The sequence below is a fragment of the Dendrobates tinctorius genome, unplaced genomic scaffold (genome assembly GCF_039654945.1).
Source record: "Dendrobates tinctorius isolate UK_male_01 unplaced genomic scaffold, ASM3965494v1 ptg000026l, whole genome shotgun sequence".
Classification (NCBI taxonomy): domain Eukaryota; kingdom Metazoa; phylum Chordata; class Amphibia; order Anura; family Dendrobatidae; genus Dendrobates; species Dendrobates tinctorius.
In genome coordinates this window covers 13,470,742-13,490,236 of record NW_027361694.1, presented here as the reverse complement: position 1 = coordinate 13,490,236, position 19,495 = coordinate 13,470,742, and the positions used below count along the sequence as shown (strand labels likewise).

Below are 19,495 nucleotides of genomic sequence, written 5' to 3'. Positions count from 1 at the left end.
TTTTGGCACGACTAATAGTTGCACCGTATCTTCCCCCTTTTTCTCTATCTGATAGAGTAAATCATTCTCCAGAACCATGTAAGGATATGCCAGCCTAGAGCCAGGTTCTACGGGTACCCCATTTATCACTTTTACATTTGTCCTAGCCTGAGAAAGGGTAGGATCCTTTATTTGCTAGCTTTGGAAGTCATCTTTCTGAACTTCTAAATCCGGCAAACGGGGAGGTGGACGGCTGTCGGCCTCCTCCTCTTCCCCGGTCTCCTCCGTATCACCCGCCATGACTGAAAACGGGAACTGCAGGTCATTTCCCGCAGACTCTTCCCCAGAGTCTTCCGGGGAGACCTCTTTCAGGGGTTCGGGACCCACACATTCCCTGGGAGAAGAATCATGTACACTATTACCCTGGGGTATCAACTGATTCTCCCACAATTGCCAGAAGTGGGGAAAATCCCGGCCCAGGATAACATCATGCAATAACGCCGGGACGAGTCCCACTTTATGTTGCACAGACCCATAGGAAGTTGTAATGCATATGACCGTGGTGAGGTACAAACAGGTGTCTCCATGCACACACGTTACAGAAAATTTGTCTGATGGTCCAGTCGGGGCTGACACCAGACTGGCCTTCACCAGAGTCACCACACTTCCCGAGTCTAACAATGCCACCACATTTTTGCCATCAACAGTTAAATCACACAAGTGTTTTTCCACATCCTTTTGACCGGCATTCACACTCACTACCCGTGCAACCATAGACATGCGGTTTTTAGAGTCTGTGACGTCGCACTGCATGGGTTCAGTAGTGACCGGACAGTTCGCAGCAATATGTCCCATCTCTTGGCAGCGGAAACACCTAACAGGCCCCTTGCTTAGACCATAGTTCATTACTCTCGGCCTCGCAGTGCGGGCAGTCCCGTTTTCCTCCCCCACTGTCTTAGGGATTTTTCCTTCTCCCCTACTCCCTGGAACAGTCTTACCGGTTCCACGTGGAGATGATGAAGAACGAGGTGGGGTAGCGTCGTCTCCTTCCGCCACGGAGTAACGTTCAACCAGATCCACCAGTTGATCTGCCGTCGTAGGATTTCCATGGCTTACCCACTTCCTCAGGGCTGGCGGTAGAGCTCTCAGGTACTTGTCCATGACGACTCTCTGGATTATCTCTGGCGCTGTCAGTACCTCGGGTTGTAGCCACTTCTTCGTCACATGGATCAGGTCGAACATCTGTGACCGCGGTGGTTTATCCGGCTGATAAGTCCATTGATGCACTCTCTGTGCACGGTCAGCGGTCGTCACTCCCAGCCGGGCCAAGATCTCGGCTTTCAATTTGTCAAAGTCCTGCGCAGCTTCAGGCTCTAAGTCATAATAAGCCTTTTGGGACTCACCGGAAAGAAACGGGGCAATCAGGCCGGCCCATCGTGCCTTCGGCCATTTTTCTCGCACCGCCGTCCGTTCAAACGTGGTCAGGTATGCCTCGACGTCATCTTCGGTCGTCATCTTCTGCCAGCACCGACTCACGTGAATCACTCTCGACTCGGCTTCCAGGTTAAGCTCAGGTAAGCTTGCCAAGCGCTGCACCACCAGCTGGAGAAGCGAACGATCGGTAACTGTCATGTCCACCAACTCCTTCAGCTGGGCCATCATCACCCGATTAGCTTCTTGCTGGACGGCGGTGGACTGTACCAGCGCTTTCACCACGTCCTCCATGCTCATGCTTGCAACGTGATGCCCGCGTTCTCCACCACAATGTGATAAAACACTCCGGGATCGGCTTTGCTGGGGTCAAAGGTCACGTGCGTTCCGCATGAAACTCAGGCGCAGAGCTGGGATTCGGGTGTAACTGACCCTGGGTCAGGTTTATTAATGGTGAAAGCAATGCAAAAGGAAATAAAACATAAAACAAATCCTTGCCTGTCCAGCACTAACTAAACAATGGACAACCTAACTACCAACTGGCGGGCTTCTCCCGTCCAGCCAAACCACAGTTCCAGTGGGCACTGCTTTCACTCACGTGTGTGTCTCTCACACAGACAGGCTCTCTGTGTTCCCAGGCTGAGACACTCACACAACCACCTTGCATCCTTTTATATCCACCTCCCATTATTCATTAGCAAGCAGGTGCGATACTGACCAGACTAGGTCACATAGGAAAGGAATCTGGGCGAGATATACCTGCCCTCATCCACTATTCCCACATGATTCTCACAGTGCTTATTTCAATTAAAGGACTTAACTCTCTGTCTTTATTAAATTTGAATATCGGGTTAGTAATGGGGGTGTCTGATAGACTCCTCTCAATTACTAACCCCTGGGCTTGATTTCAGTGAATATAAAACAGCTGACATCAACCCCACAAACTATTACCTCACTTGCCACTGCACCAGGCAAAGTACCAGAACCGGCGCATCTAATGGATGTGAATTTTCTGGGGCAGCTGCTAATTTTAGGATGGAGAGGCCAATATTCATGGGAATACCAGCCTCCAGCCATCTGCTTTAGCTTGGCTGGTTATCAAAAAGGGGGGACCCATACTTTTTTTTTTATTATTTATTGAAATAATTAACAAAAATGCATGGTGACCCTTTTATTTTTGATAACCAGCCAAGATAAGGCTCACAGCTGGGGTCTACAGCCAGCAGCTGTCAGTTTTTCCTGTACTGATTATCAAAGATAGACAACACCCCACGTCTTTTTTTTTTCTTTGACACAGTATGCATCGGCTAATCACAGTCATGCCAATACTTGACATGGCTGTGATTGAGCCGGAATTACCCACACAATAAAAGTTGTTGATTCACTGCAGCCTTTTAGCAAGCTATGTTTGGGCTGCCGAACCAGAACAGTAACATGGACTTCCTGGAGAAGTCCATGTTCAGGGTCCGTGCATGGACACTAGGTGTTCGGTACTGATCCTAAACTTTACCGTTTGGGTTTGCCCATCCCTACTCTTAACCCCTATCAAAATCAACATTTAACACGTAAACAAAAATTGAAGCGTTACCTTATTCTGGCTCTAAAAAATTACAAATAAGATAAATACTAGAAAACACCTCTTATTCTAAAGAATAAAAAGATATAACATTGACAGTTACAACAACCAACAAAAAGGTTCTATGTTACCCCGGAAGAAGGCACTATGCCGAAATGCGCATTAGGGTGGGCGGAGCCACTTTTTTCAGGTAAATACTTCAGGCAAACACTTATTACTCTTTACTGCTGTCTTGCTTGGTTACTTTTGTCCTCTTTGTGGTGGTTTAACCCCTGGGGGATTCATTTTGCACCTCCAGTGTAGATTTACATGAATATATATATATTCTTTCCCTACTGACATTATCTACATAGTTTTACTTGCCAGCACAATGCACTTACACTTTTCTAGCAGACTCCTGTTTACAGTTGTCTATTTGTCTTGATTGTTTGCCTTTTTTTTTTTTTTTTTTAACTGTGGCTCCACCTAGTCTGCTTACCACTGTCATTCTTGTTTCCTTACACTTTTGCATATTGTGTTTTATTGTTATTTCAATAAAGTTTCACACTTTTATCAATTTGGTTTCTGAGTTGTGCTCTCCTTTATATCCTTGCACCCTTGTATGCTACTAGTTTTACTACTTGTGAGTGCTGGTCTGGTATATTAGTTTTTAAAGAGCTTCTACAAGAGTAGGTTCTAAATAAAAAGCATACATATTATATATTGTTATTTGTGATACATTAGCTTTTTGTTTTATTATATAAAGCAACTTACTTGACTTGTGTAAAATTGAACTTTGTTAATTGGAAGAGGGATGCAGATAAAATAGAATTCATATATCACAATACATATTTGTTCTTCAATTGAAAATATTTGTTCAGCAATTTCTGTTTACCTTTGTTAAGTCCATAAATGTTTATTTTCTTTGTTTTAAGTACAATGGATTATTCACAAAAATTAATTACATTCTTTTCAACATAAGCAATGTGAAGAAGGCGCCAGGTATTTCCCATGGGTTCAATAGATCAACATTTATTTCAACAAAGTACACTGGGCTGATTTATCAATGTATTTATGCAAAATGTCTGTTGTAATTGCATAGAAATAAATGTGGCATTTGAACAAAATGCTATTTTATGAAGTCCATCTACTCTTCAGAGCTGGCATCAGTGATATTAATTTTGGATTTACTGGATTTACAATGCCCTGCTCCCAATGCCAATAATCCTGTCCACCTTTCAGCAACGTCAGAGAAAATAAAAATCTGCCCATCCACACCTAATCATCTACCAGATGAAAGATACAGCTGCTCTTACCATGCACCTATGCTGCAATCCCCTGCACATTGCTGTCCCGTGTGTGCACACAATGGTACTGCCCTTTTATACCTGCAGGTAGAGTCAGGAAATGCAGGAGTTTATATAGCTGCAGGTACCACAGCATGTATAGAGGGAACACATGGTCAGTACCATTGTGTAAACACAGGGGCCAGCAATATGCAGGGGTAACAGATTAATCTCTGTACTGTCCAGCTGTTAAACAATGAATATATATTTATTCAGGGAAAAAAGATACAGCTTACAACTGGTATGTTTTATAGCTTAGGATTTTAGTATCTCATCTGTCAGCTTTCATAGTGAAAGTACATACACAATGAACAGGAATTTCAATGCCTTATTGGCATTATAACACCAATGCAGGAGACAGAAACTCATGCACTATTACAGTCATGGCCAAAAGTTTAGAGAATGACACAAATATTAATTTTTACAAAGTCTACTGCTTCATTTTTTCTAATGGCAATTTGCATATACTCCAGAATGTTATAAAGAGTGATCAGCTTAACAGCAATTACTTGTAAAGTCAATATTTGCCTAGAAAATTAACTTTATCCCTCAAAGCACATTTCAACATCATTGCAGCCCTGCCTTAAAAGGACAGCTAACATCGTTTCAGTGATTGCTCCATTAACACAGGTGTGGGTGTTGATGAGGACAGGGCTGGAGATCAATCTGTCATGATTAAGTAAGAATGACACCACTGGACACTTTAAAAGGAGGCTGGTGCTTGGCATCATTGTTTCTATTCTGTTAACCATGGTTATCTCTAAAGAAACACGTGCAGTCATCATTGCACTGCACAAAAATGGCCTAACAGGGAAGAGTATCGCAGCTAGAAAGATTGCACCTCAGTCAACAATCTATCGCATCATCAAGAACTTCAAGGAGAGAGGTTCCCTTGTTGTCAAAAAGGCTCCAGGGTGCCCAAGAAAGACCAGCAAGCACCAGGACCGTCTCTTAAAAGTGTTTCAGCTGCGGGATCGGGCTACCAGCAGTGCAGAGCTTGCTCAGGAATGGCAGCAGGCAGGTGTGAGTGCGTCTGCACGCACTGTGAGGCGGAGACTCTTGGAGCAAGGCCTGGTCTCAAGGAGGGCAGCAAAGAAGCCACTTCTCTCCAGAAAAAACATCATGGACAGACTGATATTCTGCAAGAGGTACAGGGAGTGGACTGCTGAGGACTGGGGTAAAGTCATTTTCTCTGATGAATCCCCTTTTCGATTGTTTGGGACATCTGGAAAACGGCTTATTCGGAGAAGACCAGGTGAGCGCTACCACCAGTCTTGTCTCATGCCAACTGTCAAGCATCCTGAAACCATTCATGTGTGGGGTTGCTTCTCAGCCAAGGGAATGGGCTCTCTCTCAGTCTTGCCTAAAAACACAGCCATGAATAAAGAATGGTACCAGAATGTCCTCCAAGAGCAACTTCTCCCAACCGTCCAAGAGCAGTTTGGCGATCAACAATGCCTTTTTCAACATGATGGAGCACCTTGCCATAAAGCAAAGGTGATAACTAAATGGCTCAGGGAACAAAACATAGAGATTTTGGCACCATGGCCTGGAAACTCCCCAGATCTTAATCCCATTGAGAACTTGTGATCAATCATCAAGAGATGGGTGGACAAACAAAAACCTTCAAATTCAGACAAAATAAAAGCATTGATTTTGCAAGAATGGACTGCTATCAGTCAGGATTTGATCCAGAAGTTGATTGAGAGCATGCCAGGGAGAATTGCTGAGGTCCTGAAGAAGAAGGGTCAACACTGCAAATATTGACTTGCTGCATTAACTCATTCTAACTGTCAATATAATCTTTTGTTACTCATAATATGATTGCAATTATATTTCTGTATGTGATAAAAACATCTGACAAACACACATAAAAACCAGAGGGCAGCATATCATGTGAAAATATAATATTTGTGTCATTCTCTAAACTTTTGGCCATGACTGTAAACATTAGTTGTGTAACGTCTGCCTTAGGTCTCCAAGCTCAAAAGGCTGCCTCAGACAGACTTGGCACAAGTCACTCCATCTGGCAGTCTCCAGAGAAATGCTAATACCCTTTAACCCCTGTACAGATGTCTGGTTTTAAATTAGGACCAAGAGGAATGCTACCTTAGAAGGGCTGTGGTCCAGAGGTAGGAATGGTCATCAACCAGGGTCAGAGCCGAGAGGTCATATAAAGGACAAAATCAGGATTGGTAAGAATAGTCAGAAACAAGAAATAACCCAAACAGTAGCAGAAAACACACATACAGTGGGTACAGAAAGTATTCAGACCCCTTTAAATTTTTCACTCTGTTTCATTGCAGTCATGGATCACAAGGAAATGGACAGCATGTGACTTAAATATGAGTGTCTGAGCAAAGGGTCTGAAAATTTTTGACCATGTGATATTTCAGCTTTTCTTTTTTAATAGATTTGCAAACATGTCTACATTTCTGTTTTTTTCGGTCAAGATGGGGTGCAGAGTGTACATTAATGAGAAAAAAATGAACTTTTTTGAATTTATCAAACAGCTGCAATGAAACAAAGAGTGAAAAATGTAAAGGGGTCTGAATACTTTCCGTACCCACTGTACCTAGCTAGGAAAACACAAAGCTATATCTAGCAGCTTTCAGTAGCAAGACAGAAGCTTTAGTTATGTGCGGTGCTCACCAATTGGCTGGAGCAGTGAGTTGATAACTTGAGCTGGACAGCACACTCAACCATACTGCCAGATTGGAATGCACTACAGGTCCCAGACACTCTAATCTTAGCGGCTAGATAGGGCCTGCTGTCCAGGGCTTCTGTTTATGACATTTCTATCACCAGCACCAACCACTTAGTGAAAACAGTGGCGACAGAAGCAGAAGTCGCGTGAGCAGGTTCTGGTGGAAATGTAACAAGTTGTTACAATATATACAATAATAAGGATTATTTCAACCCAACACACCCACTCAACAACTACTTATAGTGTTAGTCCCATTCTTCAAATTTGGCTCTTGGAAGTGGCTTTGAAATGATCTCTAAAAGGCTTAAAGTTAAAAATGACACCTTTTCTTTTGTATTTAGGCAAAAACAATATATTTTCATTTTTTACATTTGAAAAATTTCATTGTGTTATTACACAATAACAGTAATTTTAACCAAGGTTGCCCAAACTTTTACATGCCACCAGGACTGGACTGGCCATCTGGCAAATGCCAGAAGGGCCTGTCTGGTTGTGGGCTGCCTTGTCTACTATGTTGTTAGCGGAATCGGTGTTCTCATGACACCCATACTGTTAAGAGTTGTCAATAGATAACAAAACACTCAGATAGTTGTCGGAGCTTCCTTCGCTAGATTCTCATGGACATCAAATATAATTATTTATTTGGGAGTTACAGGATAATACAACGCGTTTCGACTCCAACATTCCGGAGTCTTCTTCAGGCTTTTAAAAATTATTTTATAACCTGAAGAAGACTCCGGGATGTTGGAGTCAAAAAACGCTGTTTTATCCTGTAACTCCCAAACAAAAAATTATGTTTGATGTCCACGAGAATCTTGTGACAGAAGAGCCAACAACTATCTGGGTGTTTCAATATCTATTGATTGCTTTCACCACGGTAGTTTGAAGCCTACCGTGAGCCCAGCTGGTCGAGCTGCAATCTGCCTTCTTTGAGATTCCTGCGAGATCCTATTTATGCCTCAATTCGCCTGTTTCTGGTAAGTGCAACTATTATAACATGCAATTTATAAACAGTTTTTACTACGCTCAGATCCTGCGCGGCACCTGTCCCCCTTTTTTCTCCTTATCTTTTAGGGTAAGTTGGATTTATATACTGTTAAGAGCTGTGATAGAGCACAAAGTCGCTGAGTCCGTCACTTACCCGAGCAGGCCAGAGGTATAATTAGAAATATTGGTCTTGTGGTAAATCTTGCCTTCCTCCAACCAGGGTAATATCAATACATCCTCATCTGGTGCTTGGGGATGGGGACAAAATGGGCCTGTGTGATTTCAAATGCCAGGGTTGCCACTGTATCATTTGGTCAGTGATCATGTTTAAAGTCAATGTGTTTGGTTCTCGCATTGATCTTCTCACTGCATGCTAATTTAATGCATCCTTGAAAGTCTTCATAAATCATCATCGGTTGAGTTGATGGCTTACTAAGGTTGCCTGAAAATTGGTTTAACCCCTTAGTGACAGAGGCATTTTGCAGCTTAATGACCAGGCCAATTTTTACAATTCTGACCACTGTCAATTTATGAGGTTATAACTCTGGAACGCTTTAACGGATCCTGCTGATTCTGAGGCTATTCTTTTGTGACATATTGTACTTCATGTTAGTGGTAAAATTGCTTTGATATGACTTGTGTTTAGTTATGAAAAAAATGGAAATATGGCAAAAATTTTGAAAATGTTACAACAAAATTTACAAAACCATTTTTTTTAGGGACCACATCATATTTAAAGTCATTTTGAGAGGTGTACATGACAGAAAATACCCAAAAGTGACACCATTCTAAAAACTGGACCCCTCAAGGTGCTCAAAACCACATTCAAGGAGTTTATTAACCCTTCACCTGCTTCACAGGAACTGAAGCAATGCGGAAGGAAAAAATTAACATTTACCTTTTTATGCAAAAAATATACTTCAGAACCAATTTTTTTTTATTTTCACAAGCATTAAAAGAGAAAATGAACCACAAAATTTGTTGTGCAATTTCTCCTGAATACTCCGATACCCCATATGTGGGGGTAAACCACTTTTTGGGTGCACAGCAGAGCTCACAAGGGAAGAAGAGCCGTTTGACTTTTTCAATGCAGAATTGACTGGAATTGAGATCAGAAGCCATGTTGCGTTTGGACAGCCCCTGATGTGCCTAAACAGTGGAAACTCCCGACAAATGACACCATTTTGGAAACTAGACCCCTTAAGGAATTTATCTAGATGTGTGGAGAGCACTTTGAACCTCCAAGTGCTTCACAGAAGTTTATAACGTAGAGCCGTGAAAATAAAAAATCAATTATATTTTCACCCCCAAATTTTTATTTTTACAAGGGTAACAGGAGAATTTAGACCCCCAGAGTTGTTAGGCAATTTGACCTGAGTACGTCCTAAACCCATATGTGAGGGTAAACCACTGTTTGGGCGCATGGCAGAGCTCAGAAGGGAGGGAGCACCGTTTGACTTTATCAATGCAGAATTGGCTGGAATTGAGATTGGACGCCATATCGCATTTGGAGAGCCCATGATGTGCCTAAACAGTAAAAATCCCCCACAAGAGACAAGATTTTGGAACCTAGACCCCCCCAAGGAGCTTATCTAGATGTGTGGTGAGCACTTTGAACCCCCAAGTGCTTCACAGAGTTTATAAACGCAGAACAGTGAAAATTAAAAATCATTTTTTTCCTCAAAAATGAGTTTTTAGCCTGCTATTTTTATTTTCCCAAGGTTAACTGGAGAAATTGGACCACAAAAGTTGTTATGCAATTTGTCCTGAGTACGCTAATACCCCATATGTGGGGGGGAACCACTGTTTGGGCATATGAGAAAGCTCGGAAGGGAATGAGCGCCATTTTAGAATGCAGACTTTGATAGAATGTTCTGCGGGCATCATGTTGCATTTGCAGAGCCCCTGATGTGCCTAAACAGTAGAAACCCCTACAAGTAAACCCATTTTGGAAACTAGACCCCCCAAAGGAGCATATCTAGATGTGTGGTGAGCACTTTGAACCCCCAAGTATTTCACAGAAGTTTATGATACAGAGCTGTGAAAATAAAAAACAATTTTTTTCTCTCAAAAATGATTTTTTAGCCCGCTAGTTTTTATTTTCCCAAGGGTAACAGGAGAAATTGGACCACAAAAGTTGTGCAATTTGTCCTGAGTACGCTGATAGAAAAAGAAAAGTCCAGCTCAAGGAGTAAAATCCAGAATTTTCTTTATTTATTTCATTAAAATACAAGCATGGCTGCTATAGCCATCATTGCGGTTTTTACCCTGACATGGGATAGCCGCACAGAAAGTGCCCAGGAGGTTCTGTATGCGTTTCGAGCGGTATGCGCTCTTAGACTCAGAATAACCCCAAAGAGCTAACACAGCAGAATATCAAGAAAGTGCACAGGTGCACATAATTAATTATTTTAAATAGACACATAGAGAAAAAAAAAAAAAACACCCAACAGAAATGTATCCAAAAAGGACAAAAACACAAATATAAGTGAAGTATACATGACATTAAATTTTTTTATTGTTGATGTGATATATTAAAGAAAAAAAACTTTATATGAATATTATTAATAATAAAGCATAAACTCTTTCCTCAAATTCATACCCATAGGTGTTCGTGTATCAAGAAGGTAAATCCAAAATGCCTCTCTGTCTCTTAGTAATTTTTCTCTATTTCCACCTCTGGTTCCTTTTGTAATTTGTTCTATAGCATAAATTTTAATGAAAGATCCCTATTGTGAACAGTCACAAAATGCCTCGATACATTGGATATATTGCGGGTTGTGGGCTGAACAATGTCATACAGGTGCTCCCGAATCCTATCCTTTAATCTACGAATGGTTGATATATACAATATAAACAACAAAGTTTGAATTACAGTTCCAAAAATTTTTTATTTTATATTCTTTGCTGTTTGAGGAATCAAAAAAAGACAGGGTTTTGAATGAAAAGGTGCACGTTTTACAGGGAGACTGACCACATCTGTCGTAGCCCATTACCGATAAACAATTTTTATTATTTTTATTAGTACTGTATAAACTAGGAGATAAAAAATTCCCCAAAGTTGAGGCTCTCCTAGAAACAATCCTGATCCCATTTTTTAATAACTTGTCCATAACATCGTCATTACGGAATAAATGTAAATTATTATTAATTATTTTACTGATTTCTTTGAAGTATGTACTATAGGTAAGAACCAGAGTGGGACTATCATTCTGTTGAGTTCTATTTTTATTATGACATTTCGGCTTAAGTAAGGTTTCCCTTGTTTTGTTATTTACGATATTAGCTGCTCTATTTATAGTCCAATTTGGATAGCCACGTTTATTTAAACGATTTTTTATAGAAAAAAAATCCCTGTCAAAAGACGAATTTTCACTGCAATTTCTCTTTGCTCTAATTTATTCACCCACAGGAATCGCCTTAATTGTGTGAGCAGGGTGGAGAGAATGTGCATGCAAGATTGTATTGCCAGCAACCTCTTTGCGATATGTGGAGGAGGAAATGCACTGTTACGGTATCCCAATTAAACGAAGATCTAAAAAACAAATTGTAGACCTATCAAAACTATGTGTGAATTTCAAATTAAATTGATTTACATTAATATAATCAATAAAAAAAGGAATGAGGCAGACGTCACCCTTCCATATGATGAGCAGGTCATCTATGTATCTTATATACCATTCAATGTTTTCCAAGAAAGGTTTATTTACATCAAAAATAAACAGCTCCTCCCACCATGCCATCACCAAGTTAGCGACCGAAGGGGAGAACTTGGCCCCCATCGACACACCACTATTCTGTAAATAGAATTTCTCATTGAATAAGAAGTAATTGTGGGACAGCAAAAATTGTAACACCGCAACAATGTAGTTCTGTAGTTCTATACAATATGAACTATATTTGCATAGATGATAACGTACTGCGGACATTGCAATGTTATGGGGAATACACGTGTATAGGGAAACTGCGTCACATGTAAGCCATGTCCAATTAGTGTGCCAAAAAACATTGTGAAAAATACCTAAGATGTCTTTTGTATCTTTTACAAACCCTGGTATACGATGCACTAAAGGCTGGAGAACCGAATCCAACCACTGACCCAAACGTTCATTCATTGAACCTATGCCTGCCACTATTGGGCGCATGGGAGGGGGAAATACATTCTGTATTTTAGGTAATGCATGTAGAATTGGAATGACAGGATTGTCAATCAAAAGATATTCTGACTGTTTTTTAGTAAAAAAAAAACTTGTTTAACCCCGTCATCAATGATTGATTTACATTTGCTGAGAAAATGAACGGTAGGATCTCCTTGTAAAACAGTGTAAATAGTATCCTTAGAGATCATCTCATTCACTGCTGTAAGATAATCACTTGAATTAATAATCACAACCGAGCCCCCTGTATCAGACATTTTAATTATGATATCAGGGTTAGATTTAAGATTTTTCAAAGCTTTTCTCTCAGCAGATCTAAGATTAAATCCAGGTAAATCATTGTCAGAATTATTTGATAGTTTTTTAATATCGTTCTCAACACATTCCTGAAATTTTTCCATCTCATTAGTTCTAGCCTGTACTGAATAGAACTGTAGGTTTTTTAACCTAAAAGGAAAATAAGAGATTAATTAATCAAAAGATATACTAGGTGTCTCCATATCAGATAAGACTCAGCAAACAAGTTTGCTCCAAAAAATTCTTTCCCAAAAAATGATTGTCCAAAGGAATCACATATGCATCCTGAGAGTCACTGTCCGAAAAAAAACGTCTCTTGATAGTGAGATCTCTTATAAATTTATTAATATCTTTCAATGTTGAAAACACATCCAGATTTAAATTGGTTGGAACAAAATTCAGACCTCTGGATAACAATTTGACTTCAGATGGAGACAAAGAAAATGATGAAAGGTTGACAACATCTAATGATTCATTTTTTGAGAACTCTTCAATCGATTCTTTAGAAAGGCTGAAGTGTCTATTGTGTTTCCTGCCCCCCCCTTGTCCGTTTTTTGGAGCGGCATTAGCTCTGCGAGGTTTTCTATAGTAGACTGAGACTTGTTCACTTTAGTGCAATTATCACTTGAAAAATCACATGGTGGACCTACAGATGTGTCTGATGATTCCAAATCAGAAGAGGAAAACGTAACTTGATTCTGACGAGAGGCATTTGAGAAAGTGCGAGTGCGTTTCTTTAAGATGGATTTAGGAGACTGTGTAGGTCTTTCCCACCTTCCCCATTTGTAAACTTGGTTATTTGAATAGTCAAATAAATCTCTGTTGAATTTTTTCTTTTTGAATTCCACTATAGAATCCTCCAAAGAAAGCATTTTTGCTTTTAAATCCTTTTGGAAATTTTCATACGTGTCCGCAGACATAGTGGACTTCAAGGATAAGAGATTTTTGTTCAGATCTGCTTGTATTTGAATCAACTCCTGGCTCTCATATTTCACGATTAATTGCATTAATTGCAGCGAGCAGTTGGATAAAATAGTATTCCAAGCTTCAGTGAAGTCGTCATTAAACACAGTGGTGGGTATTTTTTTTGATCCTTAGACCACGAGGAATGATATTCCGCTGGATATAATTTTCCAGTGTCGTTTTATCCCACCATGTTCTAGTTTCATTTAGTGACGTTTTTTCTACTTCATGCATGAAGTTCAATATATCTGGTGGAGTATCCATCCATTTATTAACAGATTGAAACACCTGCACCGCACGTTCCCTTCTATTGGGATCAAAGAGTCCATAATGCCCAAAAAAGAAAAATTATATAAAAAAATATATACAAGTGCTGTTAAAAAATCCTTTAAACAGGGCAAAGTCTGGACGGCTTTCAAAAGTAATAGTATATAGCCGTGTGGAAGCAAGAGTAGTCAGATACGATTGCTTTTATCTCGACCCTATCTTTGCTTCACCAGGGGGAGCTCGAAAACAAGTACGCTGATACCCCATATGTGGGGGGACAACTGTTTGGGCACATGGGAGAGCTCGGAAGAGAATGAGCACCATTTTGGAATGCAGATTTTGATGGAATGTTCTGCGGGCGTCATGTTGCATTCGGAGAGCCCCTGATGTGCCTAAACAGTGGAAACCCCCCACAAGTGGCCCCATTTTGGAATCTAAACCCCTCAAAGAGCTTATCTAGATGTGTGGTGAGCACTTTGAACCCCCAAGTGCTTCATAGAAGTTTATAATGCAGAGCCGTGAAAATAAATATTTTTTTCCCACAAAAGTGATTTTTTTTAGCCCCCAATTTGTTTTATTTTCCCAATGGTAACAGGAGAAATTAGACCCCCAAAGTTGGTAAATAGAAACCCCTCAATTCTAGCTCCAAACCTAACCCCAACACACCCCTAACCTTAATCCCAAACCCTATCCCTAATGCTAATCCTTAACCTTATTCCTGACCCTAATCCCAACCCTAATTCCAACCCTAATTCTAACTCTAACCCCTAATGGAAAAATGAAAATAAATTTATTTTCTTTATTTTATTATATTTACCTAGCTAAGGGGGTGATAAACGGGGGGAGGGTTATTTACTATTTTTTTATTTTGATCACTGTGATAAGGTTTATCACAGTGATCAAAATGTACCTGTAATGAATGAATCAAATGTGCCTGCCGGCAGATTTGGCGGGTGCACTGCACATGCGCCCGCCATTTTCTTCCCAGACCAAGATGGCGGTGCCCACCAGAGGAGGCAGGAGGGCCCTGGGACCACGATGATCTCCGGGAGGTACCAGGCAGGGATCGGGGACCCTATTTCTCTCTCCTCTTATGTGCGATCACATCAGAGGAGAGAGAAATCAAATGCAAAATCGCGACTTTATTTGCAATCGCCGTTATATGGTTAATAGCGGCGATCGCAAAAGCGGTGTCTGTAAACACCGACCCGAATCATGTTCTCTGGGATCTCGGCTACCCCTGGCAGCTGAGACCCCAGAGAAAATCCAACTCTGGGGGGCGCTATTTACTTTCTCCACAGCGACATGAATTAACGGCGCTGTGGTTTAAGTACCCTTAGCGACCGCCGTTAAAGGCGTATCGGCGGTCGTTAAGGGGTTAACCACACAACCTCTTGACTTGCTTGGATTGCAGACACATACTCTGCTTATGTTGATGACAAGGCTACAGACACCTGTTTCCTGCTAGACCAAGAAATTAAACTTACTCCAAACATGAACAAATAGCCTCTTTTCGATTTATGATCACTTAACCCTGTTGTACTGTTCGAGTCTATTTCAGTCAGAAAAAACTTTTGTGATGCTGCAGATTATGTATTATGAGGATCTGCAAATTATGGTTAGGCAAGTTTGTTTATGGGTAAGTGTTGTTGTTTTTTTTATTTTTATTTACATTTTTTGCATGAAATAATGATTGTTACATAAGTACCATTCTGTTTTATGCAGATCTCTTTCCATATTTTCAGTCACATAAACGATTTGTAATATCATTGTGGATCATTTATTGAATCTACTATTGTTTATTGATTCTCCAGTGCCTGCAGGTCCGTGAGCTCGATACATTTACAAGTTACTGCCAATGGATGAACTTTGAGTACAGGTCTGTGCAAGTCAGTTTCGCTGGAGTATATAAGTTTTTATTGTTGCTTCACTGGTTAGTGCTTGCTGCGATTTTATTTTTTAATTATTTTTATTATTGTTTATTTACATAGTGCTGTTTTATTCCACAATGCTGATTTTACCCTATTAAAGTCATGAGCGTCCATTATTTTGAAAGTTGGGTAAAAATGTGGCAAAGACGTTTATTGAGTGAAGATGAATTGTAAAAGCAGTAATCTTCTGAAACAGCATCTATTGTTATAGTTCTTAGTGTGGTGACTATTGTAAATAAAATTTTCTACTATTTGCATTCACCTATGAGTGCGGCTGTTTTAATCCTAGTGTTACGTTGGACTAGGTCCGTTCTGCTGGCGACAACCCACCTTGCTGAGTGCGCACCTTTTCTATATTCTATAGCTTTCTAATAGATGGCTTAGTAGTAGTGCAGCAACATGGAAATCCTTCCCCAATGTCCAGCAAGCGCTCCACAATATCTAGAGTGTTTCTTATGTAGTCCTGCATATCTTAGCTCTAATTCAGCTTACATTGATACATCTTTTTCATTAAATAGAGCTTATTACTGAAGATTTATCCTTTCATGCACTTTCTGCAACTGTTCTCACATTTCATTTGCAGTTTCACATTTACATACATGTGTAGTGACCCGGTCCAGACTGTGTATGTCCCTTTAAGTTACCCTGGACTGTGAGTAGCTTCTGTACACTGCAACTCACTCCTAAGTTATCCTTTTACTGTTATATGGTTTAAATGAATCCATAACTCACTAATCTCATATAGTCATGATTTATATATTATTCTAACAGTGTGAAGTCTGACACAAGAATTGAGAGTTATCCTATTGGTCGGTGACCCTGTCACCAAGGTTCAGTGGGAGGAGCTACCTCCAGTCTCTGTGGAGACAAGACAGGGTTCTGGAAGGTTCCCTGGGGAGTCTGGTTCAAGATGTGACCCAGACTCTTGACCCCCTCCAGGCTCCAAGCCTGGAGGTTCATTCTTCTCTTCATCTCAAGACTTACAGCCAGGCCTAATGCCTTGGACCTTCCCCTGACTTCTACAGCCAAGATGGCTGAAGACTTTTAACCTTTTTTTTTTTTTTAACCATGGATCCCTGCTGTCCAGTTTATGGTGTGCTTCTACAGCATTAGGTTGCACTAAATGTGTACAGAAGAACCTATTGCTCTGCGTGTTGAGGAAATTGAGGGTCCCCCGCCTCACCGCAAATTATCCGTTATTCACTTCAAGTATATTTCTGCACGTATCATGACCAGCTGAGAAGATGAATACGGGATTTCAGGTCTGTAAATATTGCCATATATTCCCTCTTCTGCCTTTATGCCACCAAGAGACTTTGATCTCTCTTATAATTACCTGCAAGTACTTCTCCTAACTAATACAGGTTCTTAAAGCTCCAGAACCTCAATTCTGTGTTAGAATCCAATCCTGATCTGTATTGGCCATTGATTTCCCATCTGAACTGTTACCATTACTCCATGTTATATCTCCGCATTCTGCTGAAGTAAAGCAGCTGTTATCCCCGAGACCTGTTGTCTGTGGTTATTCAATCGGCTGTGGACACTGCGTGGGGGTGGATAACAGTGAACGGAATGGCCCCGTCCCAGGGCTGTTGCACATGCACAATCTAATCATCATCTATACTGAGGGAGATAGTGCTTTGTGCTTTTTGATCCTTCTTTATCCAGTCTTCTGGTAGTGGATCAGGTTTAGACTCCTGTGTGTATTTCCATGTACCTTTTCTTATCAGCAGCATCTTTACCTTGAATTTCCAGGATTGGTAGTTCTAGTTAGTCAGATTTGGTTCTGTGAAGATCACCATGCTGCTGGTGGCTGTATTTGCTTCTTTTCTTCTTAGTACACTGTTGTTCTCTCTCCTCTGGGCTGCTCACTGTGTCTTTGGGTTTCTGGGCCCATAATCTGGCAGCAAATTCATCTCTGTATTGTCCAGCCACTCAACAGTGGATATATATTTATTCAGGAACAAAGATGACACAGCTGGCAACTGGTATTTCTTATAGCTTATGATCTTAGCATCTTGTCTGACAGCTTGCAAAGTGAAAGTTAAACAAAAGTGCTTCACCTACACACACACAGTGAACAAGAACTTCCTGGTTTTTTTTAACAATTCCTTAATGACAATACAAGACTATTGCTGGAGACAAAGACTTATGCACTACTAAACAGTAGTAAACAGTAGTTATTACAATATGTACAATAATAGGCATTATTCCAACAGGACAGCTGCTTAGGTACCGCATCAGAGAAACTGTATCTTTCATCTGGTGGATGACTAGCTGCGGATGGGCAGATTTTCATTATCGCTGACATTGGTGCTGAGAGAGTTGGGTGGAATTATGGGCATGGGGAGAAGTGCATATTCATTTTGGATATACATACACTAGACCAGCAGGCACTGCTGTAAATTCTCCAGTGCTTACAGCAAGAAAACCAGAGAAGCAACAGCAAATATAGTTACATATTTGGAAATGGTTGCCCAAGTCCTGTTTCAGGATACTATCTTATTAAAATATCACTTGACAGATTCCCTTTAATTAACATCCTTCTCAGTACAGATGCTGTAGGGCAATATATCAGCCAAGAAGCTGTGGGAATGATTACAGTGTGCTCATTGTGAACTGGATGTTGAATGTTCACAGTCACTGCACTGCTCAAAAGACTAAAAACAAGCAGCTGCAGGGAGAAAATAGCAACATTTTCTCCCAGCGAATTAGAATTATTAATGAAACAATTCTCATATAGCACATCATTTATATAGGTTGAGGATTAGTGTTTAATGACCCACATAGTAAATAACACAAAATAAAGCAGTAGAGTGCTCCCAAGATAAGCAAAACACTAAAGAATTTGAGAATAAATAAACGACCAATAAAATTAAAATAATCATTTATTGAAAAAATTCATAAAAACAATTACCATTAATTACAAAATGTGTCAAATAAGAATAATTGTTAATGGTCTGGCTACATCTACTGCATAATAGTTCAATTGTCATCAAGAACACCAAAATTCCATCCTCAATAATAATACAATATAACCCTTTCAAAACATTTTTCAAATTCACAATGTTTCCTTATGAAATCAGATTAGATACACACATTCTACCAATTAGTAACCTAGTCGTGAACTACTATTATTCTATTATTTATAGAGATATATACCAGTCACCAAATTATAACTACATACCTCCACAAATCTCTCCAGTTTCATCATCAATGCATTCCCTGTCATCACATTCACAAAATTTTCCATATATTAATTCGTTATTATCCGAGTTCTCACATTTACATCTTCCGCACTGACAGGTGCCTGAAAAGAAAGCAAAGACAAAATATAAATTATCAGTTGTTAGAACATTTTACAAATAAGTAGGTCATGTGTTAAAAGGGTATTCGACTACCTTGATAATGCTGACCTATCCTAAGCATAAAACATTGATATCACTAGTTAAACAGAAGAAAGTTGAATTGCACCAGTGGAGCACCTACTATAGGACCCGAGCTTGTCAAACACATCTCCAGTCTCTTCAAATCTTTTTTAATTCTTTGTACTTGAGGGTGAGACACAATAAAGGTGCCAGCCTGCAGTGGATTTGGTCTTCTGCCTCTTGATAATCCAGGCTTTTGTCGCAGGGTGGATTTTTGGCATGTTGTCAGAGCTCAAGTTGCAGCTCAAGTGAAGGTATGGGGTGCTGGGTTTCTTTTTATACACACTAACTAATTAACCAATCATTTACTGAGCACAGGTGAGGATGTAAAATAGGATTGGGTGCATTATATGACCAGGCGACAAAACTTTTGTCATGCCAAAATCTGACCATTCTGTGTCCATTATATGATCAATATCTCTGCATTGATGCCAATTTATTTTCTTA

General features: G+C 40.1%; 1 protein-coding gene across 3 annotated transcripts in view; it reads right to left on the bottom strand.

Moving 5' to 3' along the window:
• ITGBL1 (integrin subunit beta like 1) overlaps positions 1–19,495 on the bottom strand; it is a 601,277-nt gene that overhangs the window by 348,177 nt on the left and 233,605 nt on the right. For all 3 annotated transcript variants that reach the window (XM_073569513.1, XM_073569514.1, XM_073569512.1), the window contains one exon: positions 18,808–18,930. In XM_073569513.1, coding sequence (XP_073425614.1) covers positions 18,808–18,930 — 123 coding nt within the window. The remainder of the gene's footprint in view (positions 1–18,807; positions 18,931–19,495) is intronic.